Genomic DNA, 23,039 nt, shown 5'->3' with positions numbered 1-23,039 from the left:
CCTGCCTGCAGATGGTTGTGAGCCACCGTGAAAGTGCTGGGAACAGAACCCAGCTGTCTTTTGGAAGGACAGCAAATGCTCTTAACCACTGAGCCATCTCTCCAGACCATGCCTTCTTTCCACTTAATGTTTTAACTCATTGCTAAAAGTAACTGAAGAAACAGAAAGTGCGATTTTGAGCTAAGGACATGCCTGTGTAGATGTCTGTGGCCGCAGTGACAAAGTAGTGCTCTTGAGGCAGTGAACACAGAAGCTTGTCCTTTGACAAGTGTGAGGGCCAAATCCAAAACCAAGTGCAAACAAGGCCTTGCTTTCCCAGAGGCCCTGGGGGAGATTGTTCTAGTATTCTTCCTCATGGTGACTGCTTGTGCTCCTTGGCTTGTAGTCACCTTGTGGTAAACGCCTTTATTATCATGTGGCATCCTCCCCGCCCATGTGCCCTCACTGTTTTAATTCTCTCTTTGTATGGGTATAAGCAGTGTATATTGGAGAGCAGAGGATGGTCTTGGGTATCAGTGCAACAATCCACTTTGTGTTTGAAGCGGTCTCTCATTGACCTGAACTTCACCATGTAGGCTGGGCTAGCTGGCCCTCAAATTCCTAGAGATGCCCATGTCTCTCTGCCTCCCCCCTCACCGTCACTGCGACTGCAGGTATGCAGCCTTACATGCAGATGTTTGCCTGGCTTCTGAGGAATCTCACCCACTGAGCTAGCTCCCCGGGTTCCTCTCCTTTTAGGCCTCCCTCTTTGGAGGACACTAGTCACGTTAGATATTGGATTAGAGGATGCCCTTCCCCAGAATGGCCCCCCTTTACAGTAATTGCATTAATAAAAGCTGTAATTCTAGATCAGGTCACATTCTGGATCACTAGGGCTTAGGTCTTCATGCCTTTGTTGAGGGGGACATAAGTGAACCAATTTAGGTGCTCAGAGCTAAGTCCTGTTTCTGCCCATTTTTAAGGCAGAGGTAAGTGGGCTACAAGACTGGCTTGATGGTCTGGGCAAGGCCGGGCCACATACAGCTTTTCAAGCCTGGACAATCCAAGAGGCAGCTGGTGCTGTCCATCTCCCAGATGAAAGGTGTGCAGGCACAGCGAAGTGTGTGGTCCAGCCACTCTGCGGACTGGAAGAAGACAAGTGGTTTAGTGAGGGACTGCAAGTCTGTCCCCTGGGCTGGCCCTTGTGGCCCTTCCCCTTCAGTTATTCACTCTAGAAGGATTTATGTCATGAAAGACAGTAAAGGACAGATGCCATCTCTGATCTCTGCCCCTCTGCTCAGATGGGTGCAGGTTTCTGCGGTCAGGCTACTGTCAGTCAAGGGGTAGCTCATGGAGGCGAGAGGACTTGCAGGCCATACAGCCTGGCCGCTCATTCACCAGGGGAATGCGCCCACGACTCTTACTGTCAGCATTGCTCATGACTCTTCTGTAGATATCCCAAAGCTAGAACAGTGTCCAGCCTCGGCATATTGTCACCTCAGTGTCCCCTGGGGGTGTCCCCTTGCCTCCTTGCTGCCCATCAGCTCCATCTCTATTCACCCAGCAACAGTTGCTAGGACCCTAGCACAGTAGACAACACACAGTCTGCTTTAGAGCCATGTCCACCCTGGACCCCACAGCCCAGGAGCATTGCTCTGTGATCGCGTTGTATGCATGTGGTGTTGCTGCTTAATTTGGGGAAAGTATTTTGGAGACAAGTGGTATAAATTAACCCATGCCCAGCTATAGACAGCCAACTCAATGGTATTTTTGTAGATTTTTTTTTTTGTTTCTCATATTGCTTTGTTTGGGCATTTTTTTTTTAAATCTTACTGGCCTTTGCTTATATAACATGGTTTCTGATTTTGTATTTTTTAATGGTGTGTGTGTGTGTTTCTCATGCTTTTTCTTTGGGTGCTGTTGTTATTTTGTTTGTTTTTTATTTGCCTGTTTGTTTTCTAAAGAGAGAAGACCATGGAATTAGATGGAGGGGAGGAGATTAGGAAGGAATACCCATGATCAAGATATTGTATTAAAAAGTTATTTTCAATTTAGAAAACTGAAGATGGAAGGGGTGGTCCAGAACCCCAAGGACCTGCTTAGTTCATCCAGTAAACAAACCATAAGTGTATACTTAAAATTTAGTACAGTCTAGGTGTAGTGGCGCACACCTTTAATCCCAGCACTCGGGAGGCAGAGGCAGGTGGGTCTCTGTTTGATGCCAGCCTGGTTTACAGAGCAAGTTCCAGGACAATCAAAGCTACACAGAGAAACCCTGTCTCAAAAAAGAAAATAACAAACAAACAACAAAAAAATAGTACAGAACTACAGGTCTGTCTCCCAGCCCTCCGCATGGATTTGTTTGTTCGTTTCCAGCATTTTCTCTCACATGTGGGCGTAGGCACGCGTCACCATCACCTGTGATGTGAGCTCGTCCATCAGCTGCACTGCACGCAGCAGTTCACATTTACCCGTGTGTGCACACATAGCTCCTCTGTGCCTCACAGACTCCCTTGCCTTGTTCATGTCCCCGCTGCCAGTTTAGCTTTGTGGGGATAAAGTCTTCTAATATGTTGATCCATTGGCTCTCTTTTTGGCTTTTAAGTGGTATTCCTCTGAGGCCACCTGGAAGTCATATATCTGACCTCTGAGCTTCGCACATTATTTTTCCTTTCTTTTCCACATATTCTGATCTCATTGTCACATCTTTAGGTCCCTGGGCAATATAAAGCTTACACTGTAATTACCTAGCCATCGTTTTCACCCCGTCATAGTGTAGGCTCCTGGTAACCCTTGAGGTGACCATGTCCTAGGCACAGCGTCCTCCAGCCGAGTTGAAGAGCTCCCTGCACTCCCAGACTCAGCTGACATCTGTTGTGTGATGACAGGGTGAGGACCTCCAGAGCACCCCTGGTTGGGTCCCTGGAATATGGTAGAAGCCTTGTCCAGGAAGGAAGTGCTGGTGGCTAGAGGCCAGGCATTGTCTGTGTCTCCAAGGCTGGAAGCCGCCTCCCTGCCCCCATCAAATGCAGCAGGCAGCGGGCAGGAAGCGTCAGCATGACCTCACCAGATGAGCAGGTACCCCTTCCCTGCCTCTGAAGGAAAGCCCAGCGCCTGGCAGGAAATGCCTCATGGGGGAGCTTGTTCTCATGTCTTGGCTTCCTTATTTGGGGGCAGGGAATATGGCAGGAGTGGGGTGGAGACGCGACCCAGGGTCTCTCAGCAAGGTAGGCAAGTGCTTTACCGCTGAACTGCACCCCATCTCAGCTGTCTTTCAAAGGCACTTTAGAGGCCACCCCCTCAGTCAGTCAGTCTCTCTCTCTCTCTCTCTCTCTCTCTCTCTCTCTCTCTCTCAAAATTCAGCTCATTGTACAGTCCAAAAGGCCATCAGGAGCAGAGCAGAGCCTGGCAGTACTGTCCCATAATCTCAGCTACTCAAGAGGTCCATGCAGGAGAATTGCTGGTTCAGGCCTGCCTAGAATACAGGGCATAATTGAAGGGTCTGGGTGAGACCTTGGCTCAAAAAGTAAAAAGAAAGCCACGACAGACTTTTGCCTAGCCTGCAGGAGTCTCTAGGTTCAGTCCCCAGTTCTCTAAAGCTAAAGGCCATCAGTAGATGGCCAGTCGCCTTAGGATATGACTCATCAGCCAGGCGGAGGTAGGAGAAGGAGGTAGGAGAATTAGGAGTTCAAGGTCAGCCTTGGCTACGGAGCAAGCTTGAGGCCAACCTAGACTACGTGAGATTCTGTGTTTAAACAACAACAAAGGCTGTAAAGCGGCTAAGGAGATGGATGGATGGTTCAGTGGGTCAGAATGTTGTGCAAGCATGGGAACCTACATTCAGATCCCCAGTAACCGCGTGAAGCTGGAAGTGTCTGCATGTACTGTAATCCCAGGATTAGGGGAGGGGGAGAGTCAGCAGATCCCAGGAGCTCAGTAGCTTTTAGGGTCAGTGAGAGACCCTGTCTCAAGGGAATCCAATGGGGAGTGATAGAGCTAGACATCTACTGTCCTCCTCTGGCCTCCGCAGGAACATGCGCATGCACACGCATATTTACACACACATGCACACACACATAAAAGCCAGGCATAGTGTTCACAACTATAATCCCAGCTGAAGCAAGGAGGATCCCCAGTTTGAGGCCAGTGTGGGCTATAAACCAGCCAGAGCTACAAAGTAAAACCCTACCTCAATTTTTTTTTTTTTTAATTTAAAGAAGTTTTAAAAGCCAGACTGTCAGGCGTGAAGACTCAGGCAGACGCCCTTTGGAATAGGCACACTGTGCTAGAGCACATAGCCTAGCTTCAGGGATCCCCCACCAGACATGGAAGCAAGTTCTGAAGCTTTTGATGCCCTAGGAAGTGTGACCCCTCTGCCAGAGACTCAGGGCCTCTGTTTTAAACAGGATCCCCAAAGCCCTGGGGAGAGCAGAGCAGCCATGGAGAGAGACCTGTGATCTCAGCCCACTGTCCACTGCCCCAGCTACAAAAGATTTGTCTCTCTCCCAGGCACCTCTCGTCTTTGGTCCTTTGTCCCATTTGCACTGCTGCCTGCCCAAGGCCCCAACAGGAAACTGACATTTCCTCTCTCCTGACTGCTATCGGCACGAGGTGACATTCCTTTCCACCTTCCTGTGCTCTTCATCCTTCTGTGACTCCGGATGGTCTACATTCCTCCAGACCTTTCTTCCGTGGTGCCCGAGGAGGACCCTTATTTTACCACTCCTCTCTCCACCAACTCTTCTGGAGCTGGGCCTCCCCACCTTCATTTCTCCTGGGCTCTATCTCCTGCCAAACCACATTCCCACAGCTCCCCAGGTCTCCTGAACTCTGCAGAACCTGTGGAAGCAGAAGCTGACTCCCTGTCCCAGCTGGGCCCATTGGTGGGGCTCCCCTTCCCTCAGCCTGACTGCTCCCTGTCCCAGCTGGGCTCATTGGTGGGGCTCCCCTTCCCTCAGCCTGACTGCTCACATCAGATACTTTGATTCTCTGCTCTTTCCTCTGACCCACTCTTAATCAGCTCCCAGTACTGTTGTGCTGTCTCTCCACAGAGGCTCCCTGCCCAGCCCCGAGGCCTTGGCCTCTCTAGACTGTTGTCACCAGCAGCCGTCATTCAGCCCATCCTCTAGAGGCTCAGAGATCTAAGCACTCTGTCTGACACTATCAAAACAGACCAGAGTTCTCTGTGGCCGCAGCCTGACCCACCCCTAGCTCCCTTCTCCACACCTCAGCAGCTCAGAGAGCCTTCTCCTGGGCCACATGGGTCATCCGCCATAAAGCATCACCTGGGACCCCTCCTCCCAGGACAGGTCCCTGGGGCTATCAGCCCAGAGCGTGCAGACCCGACAGTATAACCGTCATGTCATCATCGGCTCACAGGACAGAGGCCAAAAGGAGGTGAAAGTGTCAGCTCGGCTGAGCCCTCCTGTGATCTGCAGTAATCGTGGGCGTTCCTGGGTTTGTGGGTTCACCTACATCCCTATCCTCTCCTCATGGGTGTATCTGCGTCCGTGTTCACCCTTTTCACAAAGAAGCCCGTCTCCCGTTCTACCATAATCTCATCTTTGCTAGTGCTGTCCTCATTGAACCTACTTATAAGAATGATCCCATCTGAGACAATAGATGGTCAGCCTTCAGCATATGAATTGGGGAACACAGTTTTAACTCATAGCATGTCCTGGTCCCAAGGATCAGCATCTTGAGAATCAGGGCAGATTCCTAGCCACTGAGGTTGGCATGCCTGAAGGATATCTTTCCAGCAGATCCTATCGGATAGTGAACCTCTGGTGTTGTATAAACATCCATTCCAGGTCTTTGGATGCAGGGATCCCCTGCTTGTTATGACACCCCTGGGGGGGGGGATGAACCATCTCTCCATCTTCAAGGGGGGGGCGGGGTGTGCCAGGCCTAGACTTCAGCTGGGAGCTGCTCCAGTCTTGCTCTTATGTCTTCTCCCTAGGAATGCTCCTCCACCGTTTGCTGCAGCTGTGACCCACAAGGCAATTTCCCAGCTACTACAGATAGACCTTTCTGAATTCAAGAAGTTGCCTGAACAAGAGGAGGAGGAGGAAGAAGAGAGAGCCCTTGTGACCTGTGAGTTCCTCTCATATGGCTCTAAGACTGCTTAGCAAGTGACAGACTCAGGTTGACACTTAAGGTCAGTGCCCAGGGTGCTATCAAGACAGCAAGGACAAAGTACAAAGAAGATATGACATGTCAGTAGAAAACCTGCAGTGGGGACTGACCAGCACGCAGGGCAGAATCAGCCAGAGACTGATCTGGCTGGTACCAGGCACCACCTTTGTCTTCTCTTGGTTATGTTTCAGAGCCCCTAGAAATGGCTGACACTGTCCTATTTACACATGAAACCAAGGTGTTGCTCACAACCACACGGCTAGCCTCACCTCTACCTGCTGCTTCCCCTCGGCTGACGAGGCCCTCAGCAGCGAGACATGTCCACCAGTGGAGGGGAGTCTAGGTTCCCTGCCTTGACTTACCTTGGTTGGGACCATTAGATGACAACACTCAGTGGTCCCATAATCATCAGGTGGCAAAGGTAGAGCCTTGTGTATCTGCTGCTGCTGGAGCTGCAGCCATCACTGGGTGGGCCCTACAATGGTACACCACATCCAGAGGGGCCCAGGGACCCCAAGGCTGGTACACCACATCCAGAGGGGCCCAGGGACCCCAAGCCTGGTACACCACATCCAGAGGGGCCCAGGGACCCCAAGGCTGGTACACCACAACCAGGGGGGCCCAGGGATCTCCAGGCTGGTACACCACATCCAGAGGGGCCCACGGACCTCCAGGCTGGTACACCACATCCAGAAGGGCCCAGGGACTGGGAGTGAGTGCCCAGAGGCCTCCAGCCGCTTGGCAGAGAATTTGCTTCTAAGAGTACAGGGCTCTTCCTCTGTGTGTCTGTTTCCTAGTCTTATAGTAAGACAGTGGTTGTTGAGAGACCACAAGTGCCAGGAAGGAAATGGATGCTGCAGGAATGCTCCACACAGGCTGGGGAGTCATGCTTTCCAGACAGTAGGAAGCAGCTTCTCTTTCTTTGCTGCCTTCTTTGAGGTCAGCCTTAGAAGGACAAGAAAACTATTTGCAGCCTCTAGCACTGTGCCTACCAGCCACCTTCCCCACCCCTATTTCCGTCCCCCTCCACAACTCCCTGCCAGCCTCTCCTCCCAGCATGGCCTTGCCCCTCTGCTTGGGAGAGACATTCACAATGACAGTGGCCATTGTTCTCTGTAAAGCCAGCAGGCTTCCAGCCTAGTGGCATTTGCCACCAGGCCCCACAAAACAAACACCTCCTCCTTACCCCTCCAGACGGGAGACAGCATCACCTGCTGGTAGGAAGGAAAATTGCAGCTGAGAAGCCAGGCCTTCCACCAGGGCTTGCGGAGAAGGGTGGAGCCCGCCGCACCCTCCATGTCGGTCCCAGAGCCTTGAGCAGGCCTTGGCTTGTGGCGTTGAGCACTTGCGGCAAGTCTGTAGTCTCCAAGTTGTTCTTGCCGGCTTTATCAGCTGTATCAGCACATTGTGTGAGGCTTACTGCCGCAGGCAGACAATGTGACTACAGCATCTCTGTGCCCACCTGCCAGCAGCTTCCCTGGGATTGTTGTGAAGACTACCTCCCAGGTAGTCGCTGAGGCTCAGAGCTATAGCCCTTAGCCAGAAGTCAGGCTGGGGCTCCAAGAGCCTGAGGCTGGGCATTACTGTAGGCCTTGTTTTTTAATTGCCCTTTATTTGCTTGAGCAAAATTCAAGTCCAAACCTATTGCTGGAAATAGCCGTATAACCCAAGACTAAAAAGGAGGCAGCCCAGGCCTAGAGGCCCTGGCATGCCCAAGGCTTCCTAAATACCAGGAGCAGGGAGACCACATCACTCGAGACAGTTTTAGGAGTCTGGCTTTCTACAGAAGAGAGGATGAAAGACCGCGGGAGTGACGTGGTTGGAAACTGGCTGGATAAGGCGCACATAAGTGCATCGGGAGTTTGCACTGGTCACATTCAGAGCTGTGGCCCCTAGGCGGGGCCTAGGAAAGTCAGTTCTCCAGCTCCTCTGTCTGCCACCCCCACGGCTGTTGCTAAGTGCTTGAGTGGTGCACTGTCCTGCACATGACGCTGCAGCAGACTGATTTCCGGCCCCCACCTTGATGGGGGATTCTGGCTGGCTTTATCCTTCTCCCTGCTCATCGCTTTTCTCCTGCGGCTCCCTCTGGCTTCCTTCCACTCCTTCCCTTTTCTTCCCTAGCCATACTTCCGACTAAGAACACTTCTCCCAGTTCTCCTTGTCCCTCTGGCATGGGCTTTGATGTTTGAACTCTGTGGTTTTCTGTCACCTGACCTTTAGTTACCCTCTTAGACAGTGGCTCTTCTACACGCACCCAGACTGGCAAGAGGGCTTTATGTGTTGAGATGAAGTGAGGCCTGAGAGCTCAGCCCTGAGAGTCCCCTTTGACCTTGATCCTCACTGGTCTCATCTTAGAAGCTAGGCTTGTGGGACTTTCTTCTTTTAAAGTCTGAATTCAGCTCTGTAGCAGCAGCCTACCAGGTCTGACACTGGGGAGTGGCTTGAGCCTCACTGGCTGAAGAAACATCAGAGTTCAAGGCCACATGGGGGCAAGCACTTGTGATGGGGAATTAGAAAAGTATTAAAACATCATACATATGGGGAATTGGGAAGCCCACAAATAGAGCTCCTGGGGTCCTACTGCCTATGTCTTGATTATGCAGAGATCATTTCTGCCTTTTTTTCCCTGGAACTAATTGACTTTTTTTCATGTACTTGCGAATAACTATATATGTAATTTTCTATCATTTTCTCAATTTAAAATTCTATCATAAACAGTTTCACATTCTTGTAAACGTTATATCTATTTCTATGCTGCCATGTTGTTTCTTTGTGGTGCTGGAGATCTAGCTCAAGCCTCAGATGTGCTAAGCGGAGACTCTGTCACCAGGCTGCATCCCCAGCCCTAACTGGGCTTTTGCTTGCTTGCTTGTTTGCTTGCTTGCTTGCTTGCTTGCTTGCTTGCTTGCTTGCTTGCTTGCTTGCTTTGGGTTTGGGAGGTGGGGGAGGTTGTTCTGTTCTATTCCGTTCTGTTCCATCCTTTGTTTTGAAAATAATCATAGGTACACGTGCAGTTAATTATGGGAATAAAGCAGATATATCCATCCCAACTGCACATGGCCCAGTTTCCTCCCAGGATCATCATACAAAGCTGTAAGAGTGTGTCACATACAGGATCTGAACATGGTCAGACAAAACACAGTTTCCTATCGCAAGGTTCCCTCTACAGGCCACGCAAATAGCAAATACGCCCCCGCTAAACCCATGCTAACACACCTCCCCTGTTAAACCCAGTCCCTAACTCCTAGCAGTGACTGGTTTTCTCCATTTAATGATGTCATTTCAAAAAAAGCTTAACATTTGGGGAGTAGCATCTTCCATTTGGTGTGATTTCCCCGGGGACTGAGCTAGCTGGGCCGCTTATCTTCCTTCACTGGTTCTGCTGCTGAACCCTCTCCTGGGGTCTGGCTGTCAAGGCATTTGTAGGTTGGAGGAAATCTGGACAGATTACAGAATTAGTCTAGTACAGATGAAGCTAGTATGATTCATGCACTGTTTTCGTGAGAACAGCCCTCATTTTTTCTGGGACTCATGCCCAAGAGGAAAGTTATTGGCCTAGAGGGTAGTTGTGTGTTGAGTTGTGGGAATCTTAATTTTTCATTGGAACAGGCAGAATTCTCTTACGCCTCTGTCCTTGGACCTAAAGTATTCCCAATTATTGGGCAGTTACTTGACCTTTTTTTCCCACCTAACACGGGCTTTCTTGCATAGTTTATAGGTTAGTTTGCTGAGCATGCCCTGGTTGGTGAGTTGGGGCCCATATAGACTGTTGAGAGGAGCTATTTAAAACCTGAGAATGTGTCAGGAAAGGATATAGGAGAGCAGTTAAGCCTCAATTGCCTGTTTTTACTTTTTGGTTAACAATTTCTCCATTATGCCCATCAGTGCTAGATGCCAAAGGCCTGGCCCGAAGCTTCTTTAACTGTCTTTGGGAAGTATGTAGCCAGTGGCAGAAGCAGGTGCCGTTGCCTGCCAAGGCTCCTCAGCGGCAGTGGCTGGTCTCTATCCATGCCATCCGGAACACACGGCGCAAGATGGAGGATCGGCATGTGTCCCTTCCTACTTTCAACCAGCTCTTCGGCTTGTCTGTGAGTGCTGACCTGCAGAGTCCGGGAACGGGCACTGTGTCATGGGAGTACGGGGCCCATACAGACAGTCAGGCACCGTGAGTGCTAAGAGAGCCACCAGCCAAAGTCATGCCTGGGGAGATTATGAGGAGCTTGGGGCTCAGTCCGTGCCACCCCGTGGAGCCTGGGAAGCTTGTTCACAGCACCAAGCTTCCAGGCACGTTGCTTTCCACAACCAAAGACTAAACAAAGCCTACAGTTGGTCTGTGTTTGTATATCAAGAGGCCAGGTGCTAGGTTCAGACTTGAATTTCTGTGTCTCCAACCGCAGATGCTTCCTGATGCCTCTCACCTTGAGCAGCATGTCTGCGGTAGCTGGGAAGAGCTAGCAAGACTGAGGCTGAGACTGACCTTTCCCAAGCCTCCTTGTTTGTAGGACTTGAGCAGTGTGACTTGGCTGATGGACAGGGCCCTGTCAGTTCTTCTGGACCCTACCTGTCTTGAGTGTTTTATTGCCTGAGGCTAGGTCATTTATAAAAAATGTATTTCTTACTGCTCTGAAAAATGAGAGGCCTCATGTCAAGGGGCTGCATCTGAAGAGGGCCTTCAGTCTGATGGGGAACTCCTCAGAACACCAAAGTAGTGCAGGCCCTCACATAGCAAGATAGAACAAGTTTCCCAAGGAGAAAAACTACTCCTTGATAGGCCATCCATCCCTAAATGAATTGATCCCAGCTGCCTCCCAAAGATCTCCCTTACATATTGTGGGAATTGGGTTTCCACGTAAGAATTGTATGGACAAACTGCAACCATAGCGCTACCCTAGTTGCTGCCTGGAGAACAGCCCTCCCCAGATGAGAGCAGCTGGCCAGGGGTCTGACTCCCGCTGTACTCCCACCAGGACTCTGTGGACCGCGCCTACTTCGCTGTCTTTGATGGCCATGGAGGAGTGGATGCTGCAAGGTATGCCTCTGTCCACGTGCACGCCAATGTGTCACACCTGCCGGAACTGCTCACAAACCCGGCAGCGGCCCTCAAGGAAGCCTTCCGGCGCACTGATGAGATGTTTCTCTGGAAAGCCAAGCGAGAGGTGAGAACTGGCAGCTGGGTCCAACGTGCTGTTTGGGGAACTGCAGCTGTTAGCATCAGAGAGTTCTGGTCTCCATGGAGAAAGAAGAACGAACGGTTGGTGGTTCAGAAAGGAAGGGTCTCACCAAGCACTGCTGGCAAGCAAGCTATTTCATTCTTTCAGGCCTGGGGCTCAGTTCTCAGTCGGAAGCAACACAGCTTGTCTCCTCGACTAGTCTTGTTCTTCGTCACCATAACAAAGTAATTGAGGTCGGATCGCTTTATAAAGATGGGTTTCTTTTGACTCAGTTTAGGACATGCAAGGCAAGTGACCTTGATAATGGCCTTGCAACTAGTATGTCATGGTAGCTCAGAACAAGAAGTAGGGAAAGAGAGAGAGAGAGAGGTGTGTGTGTGTGTGTGTGTGTGTGTGTGTGTGTGTGTGTGTGTGTGTGTATACATACAAATATGCATGTGCACATATGTGGATGTATATGTATCTCTGGTCTCTGTCTCCCAAAGCCACCAAGACCTAACTATGAGGAGCTCTACTCTCTATCCACTCATGGCCTTATCCAGTCCCAGTCCCCACCCAGTCTCACACCAGCAAAGTCATCTTTCCAATACTACAGCGGATGCTTTTACCCTCTTAATAGCCCATGATGGAAATTAAGTTATAGTACATAAAGCCTTGGGGTTTACAAACCCCAGTATTCCCGGGCCACCATGCTGGAGCTATATGACATAGACACGGTCCGCCAACCCAGCAAAGGGCCGCCTGACTTAGATGCAGGCTGTTTCCTGCAGCTGAGGATGGTAGAATGGCTGACAAGTACTTAAAAGAATCAACCACTCACAGCTTCGGTGAGCAGGAGTCACAAGGCAGAGAGGCAAGCCTGGTTTCCCAGGCATCTAAATCCCAGCAATCTCAGTTATAACCCATGCTAGTCTGAGCTGTAAGAACAGCCCCCAACTCGTGTCAGAACTTAGGTGAAGGAGGTGGCTTTGGGGGCATGGGCTCCAGACTGTCTGGCATGCCTGTGAAAGGTAATACTAACAGAGCAGGGGTGTGTCACTAAAAGTTTGACAGCTCTGGGAGTGGTGGTCTTATCAGGATCAGTAAGGCCCCAGATGTCAATTCATAAAAAACAAAATTTACATATATATGTGTGTGTATATATACATTTACATATACATACATACACATACATACACACACACACACACACACACACACACACACACACACACATATATATCATGATTAACAAACTGTCCCGGTGCCCCTTGTTCAGCCAGGTCTCAACAGGCCGCTAATAGCCACTGGAACTTCTCTTCCTGGAGTGACAGCTGTGTGTAGGGATGAGGCCCTTGTTTATGAAAACAGACAATGGACCTCTCCTCTGTGCCCTAAAGCCGACCTCACTGGGCCCTCCCAGCAGCAGTGAGGGCAGGGTCTAATACTGTAGCCATTTTAGACACTGAGATACCAATGCTTAGACACTTAAGAAACCAACCCCGAAATGGGCCTGCGGGGCCTGTGCTCAGGCCAGCACAGAATCCTGCAACACAGGCAAAGACTGGATGGCCACTGACTGATAATGAGCAGGGAAGCCATACTGCCCAGAGTCTGGAAGTCCCCGGACCACCCTGGAATAACAGAGCCCTGGAGAGAGATTCTCTTTCATCATATGCTGACCGGAAGGCTTCAGTGAAATACAACTGAACTGCGTTCCTCTTCTCCACAGAAAGCCATGCAGCACCCACAACTCTAGGGGAGCCTCGTGGCCCCCATCACATCCAGCAGGTGAAGCAGGCCACGGAGATTGGGGTTACCCCTCCGAATAGAGAAAGAAGTTTCTTAAGCCGGTGTTTCCTTCCCTCGCTTCCTCCTTGCTCTGGGGACCAAACCTAAGTGCTCACGTGGCCATCACGAGTGGCCTGCCACTCTTCTACATCCGCAGCCCCTTTTAGGTTTTTGAACAGATTTGCTGAGATGCGATTCGAGCATATGCTGTATTTGTTTACAGTATGCAGTTGGAAAAGTTTGACTTACACTCATGAAGCCCTGCCTCAATACTGCTCATGCCTAGATCTTCTTCCTGCTCTCTGTAGTCCCTGCTCTCCCATGCCTTCCCAGTATCGTAGTCTGCTTCCCACCACTGTAGACCGTCTCGTCAGTCCGTGTTGGGTGTGAAGGGCTTCCTGTAGGACATGTTCTCTTCATACTGCATGAAAATGACATGGTCCATGAATAGCCGTGGGGGCCCTTCGTGAGAAGTCACCTTCCTCCTCAGTCCGCAACCCCCCATGGCTCTCCTCTCTCCCTGCAGCGACTGCAGAGTGGTACCACAGGTGTGTGTGCACTCATCACGGGAGCAACCCTCCATGTTGCCTGGCTCGGAGACTCCCAGGTCATCCTGGTACAGCAAGGCCAGGTAGTGAAGCTGATGGAGCCACACAAACCCGAGCGACAGGTAAGGGGCACCCTTCATCCAAGCTTAAGACATTCTCAAGCCCCTGTTGTGCTGGACCGCAGGAGGGGACCCAAGTCTGGGACCTCACAGGGAAGCGGAATGTCAGGAGGTCCCAACTCGGTGTTGTTGGTGTAAACTAGGAAGTAGCAAAGGGTCCAGAAGACTTCCAATGTCCCTGCAAAAGAAGGGTTCCTTTGCCTGGTGAAAGTGATCAGGGGGTCCCATGTGAGCCCTTCCTGGGAGCTCAGAGTTTTAGACAAGAACGGGGCCTTCTGCCCTAACAGGCAAACCTGGAAGTGGGGTCTGTCGGGCCTGCGGGGGCTGCACAGAATCCTGCAACAGTGACAGCCAAAGAGCCGATGGCCCTGGCTAAGAGTGACCAGGGCAGCCACACTGCCCAGAGTCTGGAAGACCTCAGGCAGGTAGAGTCCTCCCTAGAATCCCAGAATTCTAAAGTCACGCAGCCCCTTGAGTCTTGAGGTCTTCACCTTGGACATAGGAGTTACAAGTGCTCAGATTCTGGCCTCACAAATGTGTGGACTGCCCTGTATGTCCACACATTTTCAAATGTGTGGACTGCCCTGTGCATCCAGAAAGGGAATGCTCAGAGTCAAGGAATGCTCTCCACCACCTCCCCAGCCCTCCTTTCCCTATGCTCCTCCTGCCTCATGCCACTTCATTGTGCAGCTAGGACCTCCCTCATCAGCACATAAAGCTCCACACTTTCTTACAGACACAGCGTGTCCCTCCATTCACTGACAGTGCAGTCCCCACGTCACAAACATCCACCGGGATTCTCTTCTTTCCACTCTGAAACGCGGCAGCAGTGATAACTGTGTGCTCACATGGTCCAGACTCCAGGTATCCACACAGCAGGTTTCTAGGAAGAAGGATGCTAAGTCATGGTAGACATACTACAGTTGGAGATTTGCCCAGCATTTGTCCTCAGCTTGGACCAGCCTGAGCCAAGCCCTGCTGCTGTTGAGAGTCCACTGCCTACAGTCTCACCAGTCCATGGCGCCTGCCCATCTGTTTCATGGCATTTCATGGAGAGAAGGACACAAATGCCTGTTCTCTCCATATAAAGCATCAGTGGCAGACCCAAGTCACTTCTCCCAAGTCTCCTGGGTAAACCAGGCATTTATCAGGATTACTTATGGGTAGCTTGAAGCTGCACCATGGAAAACCTACGCCAAGCTCATAAAGACTTCATCCATGCAGCTTCCTGTACAACGTTCTGGGTTTCCCAACCCTTAAAAGTCCAGTGAGCATCTCTCCCTCCAAAAGGGTTTATTTCAGCTGCAAGGAAATTGTTATGCAACACCAGCTGAAGGCAAGAATTCCTCATTTTCCCTTCGTTTTCTTTTTCAAAGTGAGTTTTTGTTTGTTTTTAGGTAGGTTCTGTAGCTCTGCCTGGCCTGGAACCTGCTGTGTAGGCCAACCTGAGCTCAGACTGGACAGTCCTTCTGCTAGGACTGCAGGTGTGAGCCACTGCACCCAGGCTTACTGAGTAAATTTGAACCTCTTTTCTTGTCACTAAGATTTTATTATTTTTATTTATGTGCGTGTTTGCCCGCAATGTGATCCACATTTTTGCCTAGTATCTGCAAAGACAGGGAGGGTGTCAGATGTCCCAGAACTGGAGTTACAGGCAGTTATGAGGCACCATGTGGGTGCTGGGAACTGAACTCGGGTTCTCTGCAAGAGCAGCCAGTGCTTTTCACCACTAAACCATCTCTCCAGCTCTTGAACATCTTTTCAGAAGTTCAAGATTATAGCATTTTTTCCCACATGCACTGTCTGTCCTTTGCCTGTTTTTGTTTGTTTGTTTTTTGATTTTGTTTTTTTTTGTTTTTTGTACTGACTGTCGGCACTGCAGCCATGTTAGGGAGGTCAGCTCCTGCCTGGGGACTTGGACGTGTTTCCCACACATTCCTCTTTTGTCGTGTAAGGACAGGTAGCAGCAGGCAGGGATATGGCTCCTGGCTTGGTATATAGAAGAGAGAGCAAAGGTTCAGAAAGGTCCAGTCACTTGCCCAGAGCCCAGCACTAAAGAGGTAGCCTCTGCTACTCTGTTTTCACCACAACCACAAGGGACTGGCATCTGCTCCCGGCACGCCCTCCTCCCCTGGGCAGGTAAAATACAGCCCAGTCTGGATGAGTGCCAGCCGTTGCCCAGGATATTCTATTTCCCACTGCCAACACCCTGCAAGCTGTGTCCAGTAAGCCCTTTATCTGCCCAGTCCTGAGCCCGTTTGGTCCTAGCTTGACCCTCCTGAGCCTCGGGGCTTGTCTGTCAGACAGGGTCCCTTGATGGTATGGGATGAATATGGAATTAGTGCCCACACGGGAGCACACCTGTGGGTCAGGTGTCTGCTGACCTGGAGCCTGCCGGAGCTGAGATCAGATCCCATCTCCTTCCCCATCCTGCCGGCTCTTGCCTGTGATCCCTGCCAACGGCCAGAAAAGCCAGAGCAGGAACACTGACGGCCTGGAGAGCTTCAGCGAAGGCCCAGCAACCACCACGAGTAACTTTGAGGGTTCTGTGGGGACTCATGATGGTCCCTTATCCTGTAGTTGTCTAAATAGAGCCCCTCCCGCCCCTGGGTTCAGTTTAGGCCAGCTGACATTTAGTGTCTGCTTCGTAGGATGCTTTCCTGAGGCAGCAAGATGATGAAACGGGACCCAGTGCCCTCTGCCCTGACATTGTATTTGGTGGAGAAGCAGGGCATAGCAGTGAGGGTGTAAGACCCAAGTCAAGGACTGTGGACAAAACACTGGAGACATGGGCTAGGTCATGAAGACAGGCATGACCGCAACAAGTCACACGGAAGTGATGAGAGAGAGCAGGCTGTGCAGCCCTGACCTCAGCTACTGAAACTAGAGCAGAAAAACTCGACAACCCTCACGTCCAGGCCACGAGAGGGCAATCTGAGGTCTGGTCTCAAAAGAGTGGGGCTGTGAGGTTGTCAATGGCATTTACAGATGGGTGGCCTCAGGAGGGAGGAGCCCAGGCTTTGGGGTCCACAGGGATGCTGAGGACTGAGGATACTGAGACCTTGCTGCGCGCAGCCCTGATGCCAAGGAAAGGGATACTGTGTCTGATAACAGCAGCTGCTGCGCCATCAGGCTTTGGCTGCGGAGAGACTGGCATAGGAGGTGGGGAGGAGAAAGCAGGAGGAGCCAAGGGGAGGGTGTCAGAGGAAACAGGCAAGGATGAGTGGCTTGCACCCGGAACAAGCATGCGCATAGAGCAAGGCTCTGTCAGTAGAGACTGAGGCGGGGTCCAGGAAAGGGAAGAAGGACCAGGAGGGGACCAAGGTCACAGGGCCAAGCTCTGCAAGGCCCACCAGCACACATTATTCTAAATCCTAGTGCTATTGCTGCTGCAGACTGGATGGACCTGTCGGCACAGAGGCCTTGGCTAGGGATTTCCAAATTGTCTGTCATCGTGGGGATCCTTGGCCCTGGTGCCCAGTTCAGCCCAGTCAAATATCTCAGGACTTGGAGCTTCAGAAAGGAGGTTTCTGCCACTCAGAAGTCTTGGGGTGGCTCTGCCCCAAGGAAGATGTGAACCCAGTTTTATAAAACTAGTAAAGTAGGGATATGAGTGACCTCCCTCACCCACAGGGCCCAAGGCATGCACTCAGCTACTTACACCAGCCTCCAGGAGACAAACTACATCTGGAAGGTCTCTGCAGATCTCCTTGCAGTCAGGGCTGGAGTACCATGAGCTTCTAGCAGACAAAGACAGCGCCTAGGAGTGAGCAGGGAGAGGGATGACCTAGGGCTGCCTCTCGTGGCCTGGCCCCAGTGTGTTTCCCGCCACATGGTTGTCTGTACACAGTGCGTGCTTCATCCAGCGGTTTTCGGGGTAAACATAGGCGCCCCAGACTAAAGTTGAGGAGTCCACTGTCCTCCCACCCCAAGAGCACCTTCCTGGCCCAAACCTTGCTTAGAGATGCATCGTGGCTTACATGGCTGACCCTTTCATGCTGCCCCATTCCTTGATTAACCGACCATTCCCACAGCTAAAGGATAGTGAGGTTAGTTACAGATTATCCTGTTTTTAATGGTGTCTAATTTAGATATCTAACTAAGCATCTTGACTTGGTTCAAGTGCTTTGGACTGACTTAAGTTTTATTTATATAGTGGTTATAAATAAAAGCCCACCCCCCACCCTGACCCTACTTCATGCTGTCTCTTGCAGGATGAGAAAGAACGTATTGAAGCACTGGGTGGCTTTGTTTCTTTCATGGATTGCTGGAGAGTCAACGGGACCCTGGCAGTGTCTAGAGCCATTGGTAAGGGGATAGATACACAAGGGCTGCCACAGGGTGGGGAGCCACAGGGTGGGGAGCCATAGGCCCGCTCAGTGACTTAGGGCAGCATAGTGTTCCCTGAAGTACCCACAGCATGTAGGCCTCCTCGATGTCCAGTGGAGCTGTCCCCAGATAAACCATGATAAACTAAAAATACTGTGTTCAGAATGTGATCCACCCAACCTATTGGACCCCAGCTCAGCACAGTCTAGGGGAGCATCAGCAGTTGCCTCCAGGATCCCAGCTGAGGTAAGCTGTAGTTTTTTGCTGCCTCCTCAGCACTGAGAGGGCTGGACCAGGTCCTCTACCCAGGAAAGCCTCGGGTTCAGGCTGCAGTTTCTATTGACTGTGAATACTGTCACACACTGTAAAGTCCAGAAAGTACTAAGTAGGAAGAGTGTAGCTCAGTCAGTAAAGTGGCTGCCTGGCATGCAGAGTCCTGTGCTCAGTTCCCACTTCTGCTGATCCTTAAACCAGGCAAGCTGGTACACAGCCGTGGTCCTTCCCAGCCTTCAGGAGGTAGATGGGGAGAATCAGAACTGCAAGGTTATCCTGGGCTACATAGGGTATTTGAAGCCAGCCTGGACTAGAGATCTTGTCTCAAATAACAATAATTGAGTAGAAACATAGAAAATCAGGGACTCTAAGTCCCCCTAAAATGCAGTAGGAAACCCCTCGTAGGGTTAAATAGTCCATAGATGATGTTCTTCTCTCAGCCCATTCATGCTAACGAGTCTTTTCTTACTCCAAAAACGATGGTCAAGATCCATTTTCCTCTTGGAAGAATAGCTTCCCATTTTCCTCTGTATGCCACCACTGCTGGGACCCAACTCAGAGACTACACCTGCCAACAGCTCCGTCTCCATACTGTCCTTGGAGTTTGGCATCTGCCCCTCTCGTTCTCCTGACGTGTCCTTGTTGGCTCCTTCCTCACAGCCTATCTTTATGCTGCTGTCGCTATTTATCTCTGGACACGCTGGAGGCGGCAGCCATTCCTGGAGTGCGCACTGCTCCCGTAGATCTGGGGGAGGATGTGTGCTCCCAGGAGGGTGGGAAGCACTAGGCAAGTGACCCTTCAAGAGCCAGCTGGGCTCTGCACCTACATGACGCCCTTTGGGATGGAGATAGGAAGGATGAGCAGTAGAAAACAAGGCTCTCTGTCTGTTCCCAGGGGATGTCTTCCAGAAGCCCTATGTGTCTGGCGAGGCAGACGCAGCATCCCGAAAACTAACAGGCTCAGAAGACTACCTGTTGCTTGCCTGCGATGGCTTCTTCGATGTTGTCCCGCACCAGGAAGTCTCGGGTCTTGTCCACAGCCACTTGATCAAGCAGAAGGGCAGCGGGCTGCATGTGGCTGAGGAGCTAGTGGCTGTGGCCCGTGACCGGGGCTCCCATGACAACATTACAGTCATGGTAGTCTTCCTTAGGGACCCCCAAGAGCTGCTGGAGGGTGGAGCCCAGGGAACAGGGGATGCCCAAGCAGATGTAGGAGGCCAGGACTTGCCCACTGGCCTCTCAGAACTTGAGGCCAATACCTCATAGAGAAGCTAAGTGGTCCAGGCCCCAGGCCCCATCCTGACTCTCCCTTTGCCCTTGTGATCCTCCCCTTCAGAGACCTTAGATCCAACAGGTAGAGTGGGCAGGGGTGCGCACCCTCACAGTGTTCCCTTAGCACCCAGCCCTTCATGCTGCCTGCCACAGTCTGTCCTCAGAACCGCAGAACTGCAGTAGGCAGCAAGTGGATCTCAGAAGAAAGCATAGGAAATGACCTCACCAAAGAGAAGATGGCTGAGGTGGTCTCGGCAATACAGGACTGAGGACAGAAACCACAGGCACCTGTTGGCAGCCGAACCAAAAATGCAGGTCAGGTCTTAGGAGACCCTCCCACAGACCTTTCAGGCCCGTCCTGGGGTAAGATCTGCAGCTAGGTGTCTGGCCCAGGTTTGTGACTTCTCACTATACCCGTGGCCAGGAGGCTTTGGTCTGTACTGAGAGACAAGCTCGCAGTCCTGCTAGGCTGCTGGCTTCCCAAAAAGGAGACGTTGGCCTTGCTGGGAGGAGCCCCAGAGGACTGGCCCACTGCCACTCTTAACTGAGTACTAAGGCCACTAGGGTCTTCTAGACCTCTCTTTCCTTGAGTATCCGAGGGAGGTGATGTCAGATGCATGTGTGTTTTATTTGTGTGCTTAGATTTATTGCAAGGAAAGGTCTAATCCAGAATCAGTATTCAGGTTTTATCAGTGCCAAGCTGACCCACAAGGTCATGTAATTTAAGCTAAGCTTAGCATTTATTTTGTTCCTGAAAACTTAAGTATTTTACTTTTTTATGTATTCATGGAGACATTTGCAGTATTACTGATTTTGTTTTCCTAAATCAGGATGGAAACAAACTTTTCTAGGTTGTGTTAATAAGCCATTGAAGTGCCTTAAACAGCTTTGGCGTAGATGAGAGCTGCTGGGCCCACCGTGGATCCTGATAGGCAGACGTGTTCCATTCTCAAAAAAGCAGCCTTTGTTGTGGGAAGGCATGCTTTGGGCTGGCATGCTTTCTGGGAAGGTCCTTTTGTGTTTCTGGGCACCTCATAACTTCCTTGAAGTGATCAGCAGAGGCTGTGACTGTGGGCATCTAGGGTGACAGTGGCCTCCTTGCCTACCCTTGGGGTCCAGCTGGAAACTAGAAGTTTCGGAATCTCTTGGTATATTTGTAGTCACGTTGAGTCCTTGAGGCCAGTGCATAGTTAAGGAACTTTGGCAAGCCCAGCGGTCCACCTCCTTGGGGAGGCTGCTTGCCACATGGTCACCACCTGTCTCCTGTGGCTGGTGTCCTCTGCTGGAGTTGAGACCATGTAATTGAGTCCATGGTCAAAGTCTAATAGGAGTCATCCTAAACACTCAGATAATTGGCCACCATAATGACTAGGTATTGCTCATCTTGAAGGCCTGGTGCCCTCTCTCAGCACAGGGGTGTGGTTGTTGGTTCAGCCAGCCTTCCTGTAGCAATGACCTTGATAGAAGGAGATACTGACTTTGGTTTTCTCCCTTTTTTGCTAATCTTATTCTGTTCATTGCTGGTAAGAGTGGAATTCAGGCCCCATAGATGTCCCTTGATGGTCTGATTCATTAATACAAAGTTGTGCCAGATATCAAGGCCTAGGTGTAAAGGGAAGCCCCATTCCCAGGCTTCTCTGAGTGCCTCCCCTTCCCCTCAGTCCATCTGCAGTGGTGATAGCCAAGCCCCTGCCAGGTAGTAGTCCAGGACCATCATTAGGCACGGCTCCATCCTTACCTAGTGGCCAAAGGAGAACACATTGCGTGCTGTTTAGGGCTGGCCTTGTGCTAGTTCATAGACACAGAGAAAGACTGTTCTGTTGTGACTGGAGCTGCCAGTATCTAGCCTACAAGACTTCTTGGCCACTCCCTCTTCAGGCTCTCATCCCAAGAGGATCCCCTAGCCAGAATGTTCCTACTTCTTAAGTCTCAGCTTTGCCGCCATCTCATTGCATGAGCTGAACAAGTCACTGTACCTTTCTGACCTCAGTTACCCTTTGGTAAGGTATGGAGGGGGTGCACAGCAATACCAGGCCCTCCAGCCTGGAGTTTGAGAGGTGTCGGAGCTGCTCAAGGTGAGCAGCTGCCAGAGCAGAGGAGCCCATCCTCCACCGCCAGTAGAGAAGGGTTAAAGTATTATTGGTGTCTATTCTTAAAATTAAGTGGGCTGGAAAAGAGCTGAGTTACAGATGCCAGTGTCTTGCATGGATACAAAAGCTAAAGCAGTCGGGCTGCCTCCCAGCTAAGCCCGTAGGAGGAAGAGGTGGGAGGGCACAGGCAGGCTTTCAGGGTTTTAGTCAGAAACCAGCATAGGACGTGGTGTGTTGTAAAGGGTGTCGAAGCAACGTATGTGCAGCCTACCTTTGGGTGTCTCGGGACTCATGATGGGAGAGGCACAGGCACCTGGAGGGCTTGGGAAAGCCTGTGCCCCTACTGGTCACCATGATCTGTCTGCCCCTGCCCTTTTGGGTCCTGCATGCAGTACCCCCTCTCCCCGTGGTAGGTTTCAGCATGGGGTTCCTGTGTTCCTCAGCTGTATTCTCAGGGCCAAGAGGACAGCCCTGGCCATACTGTAAGAAAGCCAGGCCAAATTGTATAAAGCAAGCTGTGTTTCTGGCTCGCCTGCCCCGTAGCCTTCAGGGGTCATCTTCCAGAGTCCTGTGCTTTCGCTGGCCTCTGCACCCATACCACGCACACTGAGCTTTGCCATAAACATGCCGTGTGGGCCTTGCCAAGGGTTTATTCAAGGGGCTTCCTGGGAGCCATGTGCAACGGCATGTATTGTTCTAAGATACCATGTTTCTCTAATCTTAGGGACAAGTCCCACGTTGATGAGCTCAGAAGGACAGTCTCCTGGGGCCCATTGTACTGTTGTCAATAAACCATATACTCAAGACTCCCGAGTACCACTTTCATCTCTCCCCTCTGAGTGTCTGTAGTTACTTCTGTATCACTGACAAAATGCTTAGCTGAAACCCCTTAAAAAAGGAAGGTGTTAGCTAGAGATATTCTAGAGAGTTTACCCTGTGGTTGGTTCCGTGTGATTACACAGACATGGTGGCAGGAGCATGTGACTTTATGGGTGTCTACCTCCAAGCCAACCCAGGAAGTGTGAAGAGAGGTGACCAGGGACCCACACCAAGTGATCTGCTTCCTCAAGCCAAGTTCTGCTTGCTGGTCTCCACAATTTCCCAAAATAGTACCAACAACTTGGGACCAAGCATGGAAAACATGAGCCTTTGAGAGGCATTTTGGATTCAGGAACCCCTTGGTGTCCAGGGATTTGAAGCTGCTGAGGATCTGGAGGAACACCTAGCCAGCTGGTCCTAGTTGTCATCCTGAGACTGTCCGTCCCGCTGGTCATGGGGACAGGAGAGGGGTCAGGCCTCTCAGGAGCATCAGTGGTGCCTCGCCACAGCCAAGACCCTGGAGTGGCTCAGGCA

The 23,039-nt window shown here is 51.1% G+C and overlaps 1 protein-coding gene across 1 annotated transcript in view; it reads left to right on the top strand.

Moving 5' to 3' along the window:
- Positions 1 to 22,750, top strand: part of Ppm1f (protein phosphatase, Mg2+/Mn2+ dependent 1F) — a 30,604-nt gene extending 7,854 nt beyond the window's left edge. The window contains exons 3-8 of the mRNA XM_057765775.1: positions 5,939 to 6,072; positions 10,000 to 10,202; positions 11,082 to 11,270; positions 13,582 to 13,725; positions 17,937 to 18,030; positions 19,220 to 22,750. Coding sequence (XP_057621758.1) covers positions 5,939 to 6,072; positions 10,000 to 10,202; positions 11,082 to 11,270; positions 13,582 to 13,725; positions 17,937 to 18,030; positions 19,220 to 19,590 — 1,135 coding nt within the window. The 3' untranslated portion in view covers positions 19,591 to 22,750. The remainder of the gene's footprint in view (positions 1 to 5,938; positions 6,073 to 9,999; positions 10,203 to 11,081; positions 11,271 to 13,581; positions 13,726 to 17,936; positions 18,031 to 19,219) is intronic.
- The last annotated feature ends 289 nt before the right edge of the window (positions 22,751 to 23,039 follow it).

This window comes from Chionomys nivalis, chromosome 3 (assembly GCF_950005125.1).
Source record: "Chionomys nivalis chromosome 3, mChiNiv1.1, whole genome shotgun sequence".
NCBI lineage: Eukaryota > Metazoa > Chordata > Mammalia > Rodentia > Cricetidae > Chionomys > Chionomys nivalis.
This window is presented reverse-complemented; position numbering and strand designations above follow the sequence as displayed.